General features: G+C 40.3%; 1 protein-coding gene across 8 annotated transcripts in view; it reads left to right on the forward strand.

Annotated features, from left to right (window-relative positions):
• ctnnd2b (catenin (cadherin-associated protein), delta 2b) overlaps positions 1-17,165 on the forward strand; it is a 236,594-nt gene that overhangs the window by 208,683 nt on the left and 10,746 nt on the right. For all 8 annotated transcript variants that reach the window (XM_085440168.1, XM_085440170.1, XM_085440172.1 and 5 more), the window contains 4 exons: positions 1,790-1,972; positions 6,547-6,720; positions 7,793-7,943; positions 11,888-12,149. In XM_085440168.1, coding sequence (XP_085296294.1) covers positions 1,790-1,972; positions 6,547-6,720; positions 7,793-7,943; positions 11,888-12,149 — 770 coding nt within the window. The remainder of the gene's footprint in view (positions 1-1,789; positions 1,973-6,546; positions 6,721-7,792; positions 7,944-11,887; positions 12,150-17,165) is intronic.

Raw genomic sequence — 17,165 nt, forward strand, 5'->3', positions numbered from 1 at the left:
TAGATGTCTCGAGACTGGTCGTGGTCTCGAGACCCGAGACCACTTTTACGTGGTCTTGGTCTTGTCTTGGTCTCGACGGACTTTGGTCTTGGTTTTGTCTTGGTCTCGGATCCCTCGTTCTTGTGAGACCGTAGAAACGGGTGAGGAGGGCTGTGCGAGTGCATCGCACTCGTAAACGAAGCAGAATCTGGCTGCAGTTTAAAGACTTTTTTGTCTCGGTCTCGTCTCGACTTTGTCTTAGTCTTGACTCAGTCTGTCTTGGTCTCGATACCCTCTGGTCTTGGTATTGTCTTGGTCTTGGTCTAGGCGGTCTGACTACAAGTCTAGTAATCATATGCAGTATGACGTGGTGAAATGCTTATTGCTGTGCAATGCCTGACCATTAAATGACAGTAAGAATTCACAGTAAGATTTACAGATTTACAGATTACTACAAAATTTACAGATTTTAACTTAGAAATTTACAGTAAAATGTGCAAATAAGAATTTATGAAAGACATTATAAGAAGTGTGCAAATAAACAGAGTGCGTGCAGTCCTACACCTGGTTCAGGACCCGAATAGCCTGGGGGAAGAAGCTCCTCCCAATTCTCTGTGTTTTGGCCTTAAGGGAGTGGAAGCGCTTCCTAGACCTCAAAAGTGAGAAGAGTCCATTGTTGGGATGGGAGAGGTCCATCATGATTTTCCTTGCTTTGGTCTTGCATTGCTTGGTGCAGATGGACAGCAGGTCAGAAAGCTCTGATCAAATGATATGTTCGGCCGAGCGCACCACTCTTTGCAGATCTCATCTGTCCTGCTTGGTGCTGTTTTCCAAGCCAGGTCCAGATGTTTCCCGTCAGGACGCTCTCGATGGTGCAGGAGTAAAAGTTCTTAAGCACCTTCAGTGGCTGATGAAAGTCCCTGAGTCTTCTGAGGAAGAAGAGACGCTGCCGGGCTTTCTTAACCAGGGTGTTAATGTGACCAGGACCATGACAGGTCCTGAGTGATATGGACACTCAGGACTTTCACTTTCACATTCCAGTGTACCACACTGGAAGTCATTGAGCTCCTGAGAGCGACCCAGTCTTTCACAAATGTTTGTAGAGTCTTTGGTCTTCATGCTTCGGTGCAGATTTTATACATCTGTGGCCATGAAAGTAATTGGAACGCCTGAATTCACCAGAATTTAATTGAATTAAGTGAAAATTTTTGTCGATTTAGTGTAATTTGGGGATTTCACCATCAGCAATAGGGAGCGATCTCAAGCCTTTTTGATTTAAAAATAAACTTTCATTTAGTTTCTTTGTTTTCTAGTCTTTTTTTTAGAGTGTACCATGTATTACTCAATCCAGATGGTCAGTGACACAGAAACATCTCTAGCGAGAGTTTTTCAGCACGCTTTTATTTGAGCACATTTGCATCCATGTGTATATGTTTCTGTGCCACAGATACATGTGTGTTTGATGGTGTTTTTGTGTTTCTAGCTGTGTGGGTGTTTGTGTGTGAGTTTGTGCGTCAAGTGGAGGCCCTTCACAAGTAGATGTGAAGTTTTTAATCCGCAGAAATCCTTCACAAGATCAAAGACTGTGACTGTTGACTGCATAGACACTCACAACAATAGGATTAGCGTGCGTGTGTGTCTCTCTTTTTATTATGTGCGCTGCATGTGTGTCTATCTGAGTTTATTTGCTGTGTATACAGTCCGGTCCAGAGTTTGGTTGGGGATGTTTTAGTGGTGGCCATCTTTCTGTCCGTCACCTCTGTGTCTTTCTCTTTTGCTCTCTGTCTCTTTCATTACCTCCCTCCATCAGACTGTAGAGAACTGTGTGTGCATCCTGAGGAACTTGTCGTACCGTCTGGCTGCGGAGACCTCTCACAGCCAGCAGGGGGGGTCGGAAGAGTTGGACGGCTTGTTATGTGATACTGGAGGGAAGGACGCAGAGAGTTCGGGATGTTGGGGCAAGAAGAAGAAGAAAAAGAAGGGACATGACCAGGTGAGAACAGAAGAATGGAGAAACTGGTCAGCATTCATTGTCATATAACAATCTGATAGATTATGACTGTGGTGACAAATACATGGTGGCTGTTTTCTCTGAACAGTATTCTGATAAAGGGAAAGACCTGAGTGACCTGACAAATCTGGGGATAATGCTAACATACACAGGTATCACACTGAGCAGTGACCACGAGAGCTAAAAATGCTGAATAAATATCTGCAGTCCCTTACGTGACCATTTAAGACTGGCTCCAAAAGCTAGTCTATAACAAAAAGGCATTTTCCCAAGGTGCATCGCAACCTTATTATTAAACACTCAAGCTTTGAAGTACGTAGTGCACCCATGTGAGAATATTTCTGTGTCCTGCCTCTTACATGCTCTACTCAGCCAGCCGCACCCTTAGCTCTTCCAAACTGCAAGAAGATGACTGATGCAAATGACACAAATTTTGTCTAGAGAAATTGGAGATTTACATGTGCTTTTAGAAACTTTCATGTGTGTTAAGAAGGAAGTAGCTGCAGTAATCAAAGGTGACAGTTACCTGTTGACTTATGCTAAAAAGTTTCTGCTGCTGCTCATCTGATCTGTGAAATCAACCTGGTGAAGTCTGCACAATGGCTAATATGATTAATGCGTTATTTATTTTATGTATTATTTACATTATACTGTATTTTACAGCTATTAAAACCCTTTGAAATATTTTTTGAGGGATCCCTTTGACTGCTTCTTTTCAAAACCAGATAAATTGGCAGAAAGTTTTTGCATTCCACCATTTTTGTCTAAATGTGGTCCCTTTGACCTCCAACGAACAGCTTGATTTACTAACGCATTCCACCAGCGCAGACTGGGTTTTGTATAAAAAAAAAGTACTGTTGGCATTTACAGGGAGAAGAGAGGTAAGAGGTGGGAACTTAAAGATTTTTGCACGTTTTCCCTGTTGCATATTTATTTCTGTGAGTTTCTTTCTTGGGGGGGAGAATATTTACATGATGACTTATTTACATTTGGAAAATGTACTGCTAATTACTGCTAATTGTGACAGTATTTACTACAAAAAAGTCATATTTTTTGTGCTTGATATTGAGATGAACTCCCTGCACCTGTGCTGTTTAGTAATTCTGGCCTTAGACGCTAAAATCAAGACTTCAAAATGGGACTTGAGATACCAGTGACTAGCATTTTTTTGTATCTGAAGTGGCTGATCTACGGCTTGTGTTTTCAGTTTATATATATATATATATATATATATATATATATATATATATATATATATGAACTATGGATGAAGGTGCTTTTTTTATTGAAGATAAAGTAGACTGCATAAGTATTTTCACAAACCAAGCACTGGGGACACTAGAACCGATGCCCCCGTTCAGACATCCAGAATCAAATGGTGAAGCGCATTAGTTCACATGCAAACAGGTTTCTCATTACAAACTACCCAATTTATTATATCTCAGTTAAGTGGAAGTGTTGGAACGTAACTGTAAAATCCAAGTCAAGCATGCAAATTACTGCCTCATTGCAGAGGAGAGGACTTTGAGTCCCCATCATGTGAACTCTAGGAAGCATCAACAAATGGAGCATGGCAGCCACCATGCAGAGGTGACAGATGGCTAGATAGTTAAATTAGCTCAAGTTGCTGTTATCTTTAGTGTCAGACGTTTTCTGTGTTGTGCTTTTTTGTAGTGTTAATTTCACCAATAAAAAACTATGATGATTCCAAATTCATTCGCCTGCAGCATAGAGTGCAGTTTGACGTGATGATGCTAAGGGGCAACAGTTTAGGGGCAACATTTGGATTTTCTAAATAGAGGGTCTGTTTAAGCGACCGTGGCTCAGGGGGTTGGGAATCGCATCTGTAACCGGAAGGTCGCCGGTTCGATCCCTGGGCTCTCTGTCCTGGTCGTTGTGTCCCTGGGCAAGACACTTTACCCTACTTGCCTACTGGTGTTGGCCAGAGGGGCCGATGGCGCGATATGGCAGCCTCGCTTCTGTCAGTCTGCCCCAGGGCAGCTGTGGCTACAACTGTAGCCTGCCTCCACCAGTGTATGAATGTGAGAGTGAATGAATAGTGGTATTGTAAAGCGCTTTGGGTGCCTTGAAAAGCGCTATATAAATCCAATCCATTATTATTATTATTATTATCAGAAAACACAGAAAAAGAGAAAAATGTGACAAAAAGGACTTTAAAGTTGAACTGGTGAAACAAAAACAACAAATTATTTGTGAATAGATTAAATCTGATCTGTTGATAATTGAACTATAGAACAATCACATTTGTATCTGTGAGCTTTGTGTTGTCCTGGTGTTTTTAATTGGCACTTTGATTACTGGTTTATCTTACAGTCTTGGTTTCCTCCTGTTACTTTATCGCTTTCTCTGCCTGTTGTTCTTCCCCCGCTCAATCCACACAGATATCACATATAGAATTTTAATGGCCTCATAAAAGCCTTCCTTTATGAGGATTTCTTTTATGGTTTGTTTAATGCTTGGGCTGTACCAGTGGGTATTCTCTGACAGGGGTCCATGCTACACTAATTAAACCTAAGTAACAATGTGTCGGCACAGATAGGAGAGTGGTTAGTGTTTAATACCATTGTGTTAAATGTAAGTCCCAAGATACAAGATGTTGCAAAACAGTATCCTGGGCCTCTCGCAGAAAAGACTACATTTTATGGGTAACATTTCCTAGTGAAATAAAGTTCATAAAAATGGTATTACTTACCACCAACATACATTTATAACAGCTGCCCTCAGTTAAAATATTGCTGTTGATTTTCTAAGACGAACAGGTATCAGTGTGAAGTAGGGACTCATGCTAACTAGCAGCATCAGGACGTTATGTCTTTACTACCCGTTTCCAGATTTAAAGATGCTGGTGTGTCTCTGAGTTTCCAGGCTCTGTCCATCTGTTTCATCCTCTGTTTAGTTAAAAAGTGAGAGCTCTTCTAGTTGGCAGAAACCAAACGGCTGCCTTGGAGAAGGCTCTAACCTCTTGTCATGCTAATAAGCAATCAGCATCACATTCTGGTTGAGTGGAAGATGTCTTTTACCACTTCTAGTGAAGCTGCAGGGATTGAAATTCTGGCACTTCCGGTGGGTGAATTGCTCATTAGCCCTGCGTGCTCCTATTTTTTCTCTCTGTCATTTCTAGGAAAGGCAGAAAGAGAGAGAGGAGATCATTATAAATGGTAGCAATGAGCCATGGCCTTTAACTAATTTGTTGAGCTAACCGTTTGCAAACTCGCATGCAAACCAGGCAGAACCAGGGAGATGAAGGATTTTAAAAGTAACCCTGAGATCAGATCGTAAAGAGACAAATCATAACCTCTCCAAACAATAATATATCAGGCCTCTCTCTCCCCTCCATGTGTGTTTCTCCACTCCAGTGCAGCTGTGGATGATTACCATGAAGGAGCGATTGGGGAGCTTGTTGGAGAGGGAAAAAAACTCTATCAACTGTTGGGTAATTAGAGAAGAGAGGAATAAGGAGATGCTAAAAATGACAAAAGGAAGCGATGGAAGACGGGGAAAGAGAAATCACGGGAAGAAAAATGACCAAATTTTCAGTGCCATGTGTTAGCATTATAACACAGACTATAACAAATGCGAAGAGAATGGGAGAATTGTATTTTTTGTTATGAAAAACAAAAATATTAAGCAATTACCAACATAACTATAACTGTTGCTAAGCCCATTTGTCTGGCTCTGAGCTCTAGCTAGCTTTAGCTTAAGCCGCTTAAATTTGTTAGCTTCTTTAAAATATCCATATTTAGCTAGGTGGTGTTGATTTAAATGTCTGATTAACCTTTTTGTAGTGGCCGCTCAGCTTACTTTGACTAACATTGTGTCTTCACTTGTACTGAAGAGCTTCTGTGCTAACTATTAGTTAGCATGTGAGTGACAATGGGATGTGTATTTCTTGCATGCCTGAGGATAGACTGAAACAGCTGGTATTCAGGCATTCATGAGCCCAAGCTGCAGCTGCATTTATAACACGGGATACTCGATTACTCATGGGCAGGACAGCGGTGTGGTGTTTATTCTGCAATTATGCATTATTTAATAGTTTTAAAATGAAATGCCCAGTAATTTAATAACATGCCACATGTAGTAAACTGTATATGTGATTCTATAATCCCAAATTGATTTCATAAAAGCCCGTCCCAATCTGTATTTAAAATATAGTGCTACTTATAGCTTCAAAAACTAATGGTGCTGCATATGAAAATATGGAACCAGCTACTCATTTGTTAATTATGTTGCAGCGTTACTGTGAGCTCTCCTGCATCTGAAAGATTTTTCACATTTATTATTGATATACAGTATCTGTGTGTTTTTAAAAAAAAAAACATCATCCAAGCAGGAGTAGATGTGAGATTTCAGTCACCGATGAGAGTGGGGAAAAAAATTGCCAGTGGTCATAAGTTGCTTGTGACAGTGAATCTCGTCCTTCTCCTCTCCCGTTATTGCCTGAGGAGACCGTGCTGGCACTCCACCGCTGTCAAACCTCACCTCACAGAATTCTGAATGCTTTTCTTTTCTGAATTATGTGTCATCTTCCGCAGTGGGACGGCGTCGGCCCATTTCCAGACTTGGCGGAGCCCCCGAAAGGCATCCAGATGTTATGGCACCCCACCATCGTTAAGCCCTACCTCACACTGCTGTCTGAGTGCTCCAACCCAGACACCCTGGAGGGAGCAGCTGGGGCTCTGCAGAATCTAGCTGCTGGCAGCTGGAAGGTAAGAATGCAGTGCAGTGGCTGAATCATTCAGATACTAAATGGCATCTGCAAGATGCTCTCCAAGTTCCAGTAGGTGCCAAAAACACTCTGAAAGTAATAATATAATAATATAAAAAGCTTAACCACTTCAGATATTCTTTTGATTTTGTGATGAAGAATGATGTTATCATTTAACTAGCCCTTTAAGATTTCCTCTTACCTGAGAGCAACAAGTAGTTTCAGTACATTGTGTCTGAAATCAGCATTTGGTAAAAATAAATGCAAAAGAAAGAAAATTGCCTTTTAAAGCACTAATTCAAAGTTAAGAGCATTTGTAATGTATAATTTGCTGTTAATTACACCGCTGATGAGCAGCATGATGGTGCAGCACCTGTTGCCTCACTAATCCTGGGTTTAAATATGCTGTCCCCCAAGAGTCAGACCCGTCATCTCCTTCACAGACACATCCCCAGTTTACGCTTGCGTCTGTGTCTTGATCATGTGCTTTCACATTTTGTTACTGCCCACATCACTTCTGCTAGCGTGTCAAAGGGCACAGTTATACCATCAGTTGCTTAGAGAGGACGACGAAGGAAAACAGGATGTAACCTCTTGGCATCAACAGAACGAAGTCGTTTACACCTTGCGAAAGGGAACACTGTGACTTCCACTGTTGACGTATTTACCTGTTTTCTCTTTGTGCGGTAAGGGCAAAGCAGCAACCTCAACAAAACAGAAGCCTAAAAAAAATGCAGTTCCTGCAATGGACATCTAAGAGTTTCAAAAGCAAGTCATTGAAAGGCGCAGCCTTAATTCATGGGTAATTTTTATATAACTTATCAGGTTGTTTATCAGTTTGTTTCTTAGCACTAATTAACTGTATGTGTGTCTGTGCAGAACAGGTGTACAGTTTATGTGTACAGTTTAGGTGTACAGCAAGCTAACCAAGCTTGTTAGCATTAGCGGATAGCTTGGCACTTTTATCCAAATATGGCAATTTGTGGTTCCGAAAAAATGAAAATGGATTTGGCAAAAATGATACAAATGAATGTCTTCTGACATCTCTGTCCACCTCTCCCTGTCCTGCCCAGTGGTCCGTCTATATCCGAGCTGCAGTGCGCAAAGAGAAAGGACTCCCTATCCTGGTGGAGTTACTGAGGATAGACAATGATAGGGTCGTTTGTGCTGTGGCTACAGCCCTGAGAAACATGGCTCTGGACATCAGGAACAAGGAGCTAATTGGTGAGTAGCCACACTCGCCCCCACCTGTCCATACAAACAAATCTACACAGTCTGAAAAAGATGACGGGGTAAACAAACCTTCGAGAGCAAAAACACACTCTGACAGTGGAGAAGAATAACATCTTTATGGTCTTTTTCTGGATATTAGGGAGTAATTAAAAATAAATTTCTCTGTAGACTAGTTATCTTCACGCACTGAGAGAATTACTCCCCTGCTTCAGTACATCCTTATGATATTGGTTTCTGCAGACATGTTTAAATGTCATGTTTAGCATCTATAAAAGTTGCAAAAATATTACATAGTGCATCATCGGTCTTTAAATTTGTTTCTACTTTGTAAGCAGAAGGTAGTGTTTCTTGGACTGATCGTTTACTGCTACGTGTTCCCTTTGAGACTAGGTGATGTCTGTAATAACTCTGCTTTTCTACTGGTCCCCATAGCAACCACCACATGTTTCCTTCCACTTATTCCCTGATGCTGAGCGTCTGATGGTCGATGTGATGTTTCTCTGTGTGAATGCAAGCGTCCGTGTGCAGGCTGTAATGTTAACTTTTCTGCCGTGCTGCTATGGGGCATGCAGGTATATTGTGATAGGACACATTGCTTTCCCCTCAGCCATGTTGTGTGATGTGCTTCTAATGCAGTTTATCATGTAAACACATGTGTAGCTGAGGCCTCAGAGCTGTCAGCAGCAGATATTAATAGCATCTGCAGTGAAAGGTTTGCTTTGAGCCAACTAACGCAGACGTTCACTTCCCAGTGTGTTTATATCTTTGTAATTATAGCGGTATCAATCATGATAATTAAAAAAAAAATCAGAGACACGCACATCAGAATGTTAAACCAATCCAGTGCCAGTACAGTTACACAGTTCATGACAGCTTATCACTTTACTGCAGCATCAGCTTATCCACGCACTTTACAGCTGAGCGCGGTGAGTACAATAACTAGCACTAACAATATTCACTCTTCTGCTTCTGCAGGTGCTCTTCTCACACGCAATGAGAGAATCACTTCCCACAATAAACAAGCTGAGTTAGTGAGTCACTGACACAGGCGTAGTTACGGTGTTGAATCACCGGGGACCAGTGAACTGTTGGGGGTTTAATTTTATTGTGATTTGTTTTCTGTGCCCTGTGCATTGGCTCACAGCTGTTCTTTTCTTTGTCTAGTTTTACTTTAAAGTTTGTAGCTGGCCTTGTTGAATTGCTGCGGTTTAATGATCTGTTTTTAGATGTTCAGTGATATTTCTACTCTAGTATTTTCTTCTTTCTTCTTCTCTTTTCACTGTTTGGATTATTGAAGATTGTCCCTCCAAAATGAATTAAAGGAATTAATTAAAAATAAATAAAGTATAATAAATAAATACACAGGAAATGTCTTTCGTGTTAGTCTTTTTCTACCTGGTCAAATTAGAGAGCAGAAAAGCATCTGTAGTCCGTGTTCTGGGGAGTTTCCGTCTAGCTGTGATATTTAGTTGCAATACCTGCAGTACCTCCAGGTGCAGCCTTATTTCCTAAGGTGTCGCCACAGCTGATGGAGCCATAAAATTAAAAAAAACAAAACAATTAAATATAATTAAAATGATTCTGTGACAATAGGAAACTCCTTTTTACAGTCTAGCCTTTTTCGTTTTTTCTCTGTTGATCTCAGCGTTTTTTCTTAACAATAATTTGAGCAGTGAAAATGACTGATGAATCTTTCCAGTACTGCAATTTTGTGGCAGTAGCTAAATCAGTGTGTTTATGTGGTTCTTATCTACCCTTAACTTCAGTAATTGGTTATACCAGTTTATTTGTCGATTGCTTCGATTATCTAGAGATAATTGATTTTTTGATCTGTAAAATAGGAAAAGTTAGAAAAATCTGACCTGAGCCATTGTATTGCTTTCACTTAATTATCACTTAAAACTAAATGTGTATTTTAAAATAGTAGTAGTGCTTTGTGCTCACAGTTATCCATGTCTTCCAGCACATCATGCTTCAGATCATTTCTCTGCAGCAGTCATAGAAGTAGCTAGTATCACTGCAGTCACCTAGAGCAGCACTGCATCATCACTTGCTTTGCTGTATTGAAGAAATTGATCTGGATGTGGATAAAAATGTAAAGAGTTCTTCCTTTGCTCATGCTCCAAAAATTTGTCCAGTTAGGTTTTGCTTATTCTTGCTGGTCACATGGCCGTCCCTCAACGCTCCTGCTACGACGTAGAAATAGTAAAGTTTTATTGTAAATTAGTAACAGTTTCTTCTTATATATTATGTACAGCAGCAGTAAAACACATGTAGTCTGCATGCAAACTGTCAGTGAGTCATGACGTGCAACTACACCCCCAGCACCACCACCATTACCACCGCCGCCACCCCAGGGTGATGACCCAATCAGAATGGAGACCAGAGAGCAGAGCGGACAAGATTTCCTGACAGCAGTGTTCAGGTGTCATGGGAAATGTAGTCAGTCTGTGTGAGATCACGTGGTCATGTTTCCATCAGTGTCTGACAGCAGGCCTGCCAGGCTGCAATTTTACCTCAGTGGTAGTCAGCTCCAGCTTTCAGAAGCTTCTTTCTTTAAAAAACGAAACAAGGGAAGAAAAATATCTTGATATTTGTGACTTTTTTATTTTCCTGTGCTTTTTTAACTGACTTACAGCTGTTTCCACAATATATGCTGTACTATAGTAGAAATTACAGTGAAAGTAATGTGAAATTACACTAGATTTAAGTCTACTGTTAGCTTATAATGCATATGATTAAAGTTCAACACATTTTGGTAATTGTTCTACTGGGTAAATTTAGTAGAATATAATAAAACTGTCTTTGCTGCAAGTTTTGGGATTCTGAAAGTTCCCACATAATGTTTGATGAATATGTTAGAAGAACAGAATACATATTAATACTACATTTATTTTTTAGATGTCTTCTACTGTTTCCCTTTTCCACATCAAACTTGGGTAATGTGCATGCTGGACCAGGGTCTGGTTTTCTTTACCAAACCTAATATTAACTGCTTTATTAAAACCAGTCTTTAGAATGGCCTTTACATTGGTTACACCTTTGTGTCTTCATGTGAATGCACTCAAAGTAGGTATTTTGCCTAGGAGTAGGCATCGTCTTGCAGATTTTTTTTTTAATATGCAGCAGGTACAGGTGATTTCAGAAACAATGAAATAAGAAAATTGTTAGACTTGTACAGTCGAGACAAAAACTTTGAGCATTCTACCTTGATAGCAAAAATAAAAGCAGCTCTGATGTAAGCAAAGCAAAGAAATCAGTTTCAACATTAGTTTAGTGCAGAGCATCAGGATTGTTGTTCTTGTGGAGGAATTGTTTAAGGTGAAGGAGCTGTGCAACTTCAACAAATTGAATTGAATCCTCTTAATAAGTTATAGGCTTTCTGTCCCTCCTGTGTGAAAGTCTTTACTTTGTAAAGTCAACACAACAATATTGTAAGTTCGTTGCATTGTTAGAAGCTGGACAGAGCTGGCCCCATACCTGCTTCTGACTAAGTGCAGGATTTAAACCCAGTTTTAGCAGGAAGAGGGCTGGCTGGCAGTAACTGGCTAACTATTTGGTTACAAACTTGCATATAAAAAGTAAAGTTTTGATCAATTCAAGGCCTGGCATAAGTCAGTTTATTTTTAATTACTCCCTAAGTCAACCCATCCATAACACCTATTGTTGGGGAACTGGAGCTCATCCCAGCTAATAATGGGCTAACAGAGAAAGACAGTGTAGAATCATCAGTTAACCTAAAATGCAGGTTTTTGGACTGTGGGAGGAAGTCAGAGTACCTGGAGAAAATCCACACAAGCACACAAAGAACACACAAACTCCACACAGAAGCTCCACAAAATGTTTGTTTCGCTCCCATTCCTACATTTTTTTGTATCTTCTTCATATATTATTCACCTCACCTGTACTTTCCCTGTCACTCTCACCCACCAAAGGTAAATATGCCATGAGGGACCTGGTGCACCGTTTGCCTGGAGGCAGCAACAACAACAACAGCAGTGGTGGGGGAGGAGGCGGAGGGGGTGGCACCAACAGCAACAGCGGGCTGGTGGGGAAGACCATGTCGGATGACACCATCACGGCTATCTGCTGCGCGCTGCATGAGGTCATCACCAAGAACATGGAGAACACCAAAGCCCTGAGGGACGCTGGCGGCATCGAGAAGCTCATTGGCATCGCCCGCAGCAAGGGAGACAAGTAAGCCGAATGGGAAGACGATGCCATGTTGATGAGGGGGTAAACTAAAAGGATGCGGAGGTGACGATAAAAACGGTAGAAATGATCTAACTAGTCATGGTTGTGAGGAAGCACCAACACTTTGTATCGTCTTATAGTTTTTTATACGCTGATCACATTTTAAATCACAAGATGCGAACAGGTGGACTGATCAAAAGGATAAGAAAGGAGTAGGAATATAGATGTGTATTGGTGTGAAGGGGCTCAGAGCTGAGACAGGAGAGAAGGTTTACAGAGGCTGTGTGATTGTTTTTCTTAGTGCTGTGAGTCACCAGTCAAAGCAACAGAAAATAAGATCCAGCTAAAGTTTGGCCAGTCTGTACCCTGTGCGCTCCCTGCATAGTCTGTTTACCCACACACCTACATTGTTTTTATTGGACAGTCTATAAAGAGAGAGAACACAGAGGCGCAGAGCAAGGAGTATAATTTTAACTTGTTTAACTTGCTACAACGAAACATATTTACCGTCCACATCTTACAGTGCTTGCAGCTTGTGCTGTAGTAACTACTTTGCTCTATGTGAGGCTTTTGTTTGTTATATTACAGTACTGTGCACTAAAGCAATACAAATTATTTAATTTAAAGGTATTCATTCTATTTAAAGGATTTAAAGGTAGCATCTATAAAACTGAAGATCCAGCCATGGAAGTTTCCCATTGCTACAAATCCTCGAATTTGCCAGACTTGTCAAGATTACGTTTAGCTGCTGCCTTTTTGAGGTTTCTCACGAAATGTCGTGTACAATGCTCAAAAGCTGTCTGCTATGTTGGAAATTATAGAAACAGGAAAACCAGGGAAAAACCATTTAGCAGTGGTTGCTGGAAGCTGCTGGCTGTCGCCGAGTCGTAGCTGAATCATTCAGGATTGCTTCATCCAGACTACGATGACCTGGATGACTGAGAACCTCCATCCAGCTCTAACTATAATCTTTATCAAATAAGAAACTGTTACGCCTGATCTTAAAAGTAGAGAGGGTGTCTGTCTCTGAAATGCAAACTGGGAGCTGGTTCTACAGAAGAGGGGCCTGAAAGCTGAAGGTTCTACTCTGGTTCTACTTCCTAAAAGTAGAATTGAAGGCTTTTTAAGTAACTGTTGTTAGATATCTTAAGCTGGGTATCATCTGCATAGAAACAAATGTATGCTATGCCTGCTAATAATAATTGCCTAAGGGAATGTAAATAGAAATGGTCCCAGCACAGAACCCTGTGGAACTCACCAGATGATCAGTTAGCTGTTTTACAATGACTCTTTCAAGAATTGTTGAAAAGAAGGTTGGAGATATACATGCGCATTGATAAAGATGGATGATATTTATGATTGAAACATTAATAAATGGTAGGACGTATTTGAGCAGTCTAGTAGAAATGGGGTTTAATAGTCACGTTGATGGTTATTATTGTAGTTAACCAAGAAAGATTAATTGGAGAGAAATAATTTAAGTAAAGTTTAAGTTTTAGAAGTTGCGCTATATAATGATGCATCTGTGGGATAGTTGTGAACAATCGGCTTCTTTAATAACCAAATATTATTTTAAATGTCACTGAAATGTGTGGCATTTGCTTTGTATATGGCTTTGCATTTACACAGATTTGGTAAATGGTATTTATATAGCACTTTTACTAGTCCCTAAGGACCCCAAAGCGCTTTACATATCCAGTCATCCACCCATTCACACACACATTCACACACTGGTGATGGCAAGCTACGTTGTAGCCACAGCCACCCTGGGGCGCACTGACAAAGGCGAGGCTGCCGGACACTGGCGCCACCGGGCCCTCTGACCACCACCAGTAGGCAACGGGTGAAGTGTCTTGCCCAAGGACACAACGACCGAGACTGTCCGAGCCGGGGCTCGAACCGGCAACCTTCCGATTACAAGGCGAACTCCCAACTCTTGAGCCATGATCGCCCCATTGTTTGCATTATAGCTATTGTTAGATTTGTTAACATTAGCAACCTTCATTCCATGCCACTGGCCTGTGCAGACTGTGTTGCAGAATAGTATACAGCTCTTCATTTTCTCTTTCAAAATACTAAAGAAGTCTGCTGGTCTGTGTGTCTGCTTTTTGTCTTACTGTCTACAAATACTCGCTAACAAATAGTCAAGCGTAGGGCTGAACGATTATGGAAAATAATCTAATTGCGATTTTTTTGCCCCAATATTGCGATTGCGATGCGATATGCGATTATTTTTTAAGGTCTTTGTCTTCTGTATTATTAAACAAAGACAAGCAATACATCATATAGTATGGCCAATACTATATTACATTAATTTTAAACTGTTCTTTCCTGGAAGACAGACCTCTGTTATGATGACATGAGGTGATGCATGAATTGATGACTGACATTTTTATTTAACTTCTTCAATCACAACAGTATATTTGAACATACACAATAGTTTATTTTTAGCTTACAAACATCTGAGCATAAAGTGCTGACAAGGAACCCTGGTGTAAACATTAAAATGAAAGTCAGTACAATGTGCAGATTGCAGAAATATACATAAAAAAAATCAGTGGCTTTACCACACTCAGTTTTTCGACATCTGTGAACTACTAGACAGTCATTCAATTAAAAAATAATATTAAATAAATAAAACTAATAAATAAAAAATACACACATCTTACTGATCTTTGCAGTCAGTAACATTACACATAAAGTGCAAACATAATAGCAATTGTATAAACACACACACAAACACGCCTTTAAAATTTAAAGGCGTGAAATTGGACGGTCTAGTTCTGATTAGCGTCACCGCTGTCTCGGTGGAGTTTAATAAACTTGGCCGTCTGCTTCTTGCTATCTAAAATATAACCAGACACTGGTGTAAATTCTCGACTGTCTCATACTTCTGTTTAATAAGTTTTCTGTTTGACGTTTAGTCAGCTGTGTGAAAACCAAGGAGGAACCCACCCGGGGGATTAATAAAGTTTTATTTTATCTAATCTAATAACTTTAATCTCAGCCAAACCGATTTACTCACGAACAAACAAAACACTGAAAAAAGCCCAACAATAACATTTTTAGGTTGTCTAAGTGACTTATATATTACGTTTAACCCGAGCAGCGAAACTCCGCGGTGATCGGAAAATGATGTGCCGGGAGTTGTGCCGTTCTCGGCCGCATCAGTAACCCTCGAGCTCCCGGCTAGCTGTCGAGCTGGTGGGTAGCAGACGCCTCTGAAAACGTCGAAGCACTTTTGCAAATATGGGATATCTTGATAAACCGAGCAGATATTTGATGTTTACACAACTACTTTCTCGCCTGAAAATATGTTAAAAGTTTATTTTGTGACCCAGAAAGATTAGTATGAGTAATTTTAAAACTTAGTAGCGGCCGCCATTGCTGGAAACTGGAGTTTGGCTGGGCCGCGCTATGAATTCTGGGATATGGTAGTAATTTGGACAGCCTTCGGCACGTCGCTGTGACGTAATTGGTCTACAAATGCGGCCTCAGGAGGATGCAGCCCATGAATTTGGACATGTCCAGAGTATAATCGCAGCCTTTGCGGTTAGAAAATTGCACTTGATCATGTCGCGATATTATCGCAAATGCGATATATCGTTCAGCCCTAGTCAAGCGTTAGCAAAACTTGAAAAAGTGCAACAAGCATTTTTAAGAATTTGCTCGTTGATGTTCTTGTCTCATTTTCTAAGGCTGAAGCTGTGCGTAGTGGCTATTGGTTGCATAATATCTTAAAATCAGCAATGAATTAAATCTTATTTTTTTCTGTCTTGATGCATGCTTAATCATCCAGGTAAGCAAATCCCAAAAGGTTGATTTTGTTCATCTGGACGTAGCGTTTTCAGTGGGAGAAACATTTAATCACTTATCTGCATTTTGGTACGTCTTTCGCCATCTCACAATGCTGTGATTGCAGCCATTCCCCAACTCTGTGAATGGTACAGAATTTTCATATTAATGATCAAGAGACTGACCTCCCAGCCCATTGTTCATTCAGTGGTTTTTAGTTTCAGTCATTGTGAAAATGTACTGTTTATAAGATTGGGGAAACCTGCAGTCAGCTGAGACTGAAGAAGTCACTTGAATGAGTGACGGAACATTTCTCCCACTGAAAACGCTACGTCCAGATGAACAGAACCTTTTGGGAGTTATTTTTATCAGTTGTTGCCAGCTAAGAGAGGAAGCAGTGCTTAAACATCTAGTCAAATAGTTAGGCACATCCCTAATGCAATTAGATATATGATTTAAAAGCGGTCCCTAGGAAACCAGAAGTTCAAAGAGTGGGAGTTCTCAAAGTTAAAATTCCTAGATGACAGCTACTGACATCTGCTAAGTTGGTTTTAGCAGCAGGTCAGCTGTGTTATGATTAGATTTTGGCACTGAGGAATGACTAAAGTGCAGACAAAGATTACAGATAAAAGCGAGTGAATATGGATATAGATAATATGATGTAGCATAACTTCAGCTGTAATTTTAGCTCACTTTTGTTCTAACTGCATATCGTATACATTTCTAATTTTTGTCATGTAGAAAAAATGTTGCACCTGCTGTGTGCTTTTTCTGTTTTGTTTATGTCTATATCCTAACATGACATTCAATTCTCCATGATAGATAACAGGCTAAAACGAATTAGTAGTGTGTTTATTATTAGACTCACATTTAGATAAAATTACAGGTACCAGTTCAGTTGTCTTGTTCCTCAAAGAACAGTTTTCCAGTGTTCCCTATTTGTGTTGCTGAAATTACACAGCCCGCAATCTGAGAATCCAAAACAACAACATTATCAAAATGTCTCGAAGAAATAAAGTTTCATTTCCTACGCACTGATAATGCCATATGAGCCAATTAAACCCACAGTCATTAGTCACTTGGGGGAAACAGAATGAAATATTGGCTAATAAATCAATCAGAAAAACAATTATGCAATTTGTCCTATAAACATTTAAGTGGCACATCAGAGAAGATGAAGAAGACGTTTTCCTCGAAGGCTGCATGAGATGCTGATTTACATGC

The sequence above is a fragment of the Copadichromis virginalis genome, linkage group LG18, assembly GCF_057382275.1.
Source record: "Copadichromis virginalis isolate Kocher_CV1m ecotype Utaka linkage group LG18, C_Virginalis_male_GT1.1, whole genome shotgun sequence".
NCBI classification, from domain to species: domain Eukaryota; kingdom Metazoa; phylum Chordata; class Actinopteri; order Cichliformes; family Cichlidae; genus Copadichromis; species Copadichromis virginalis.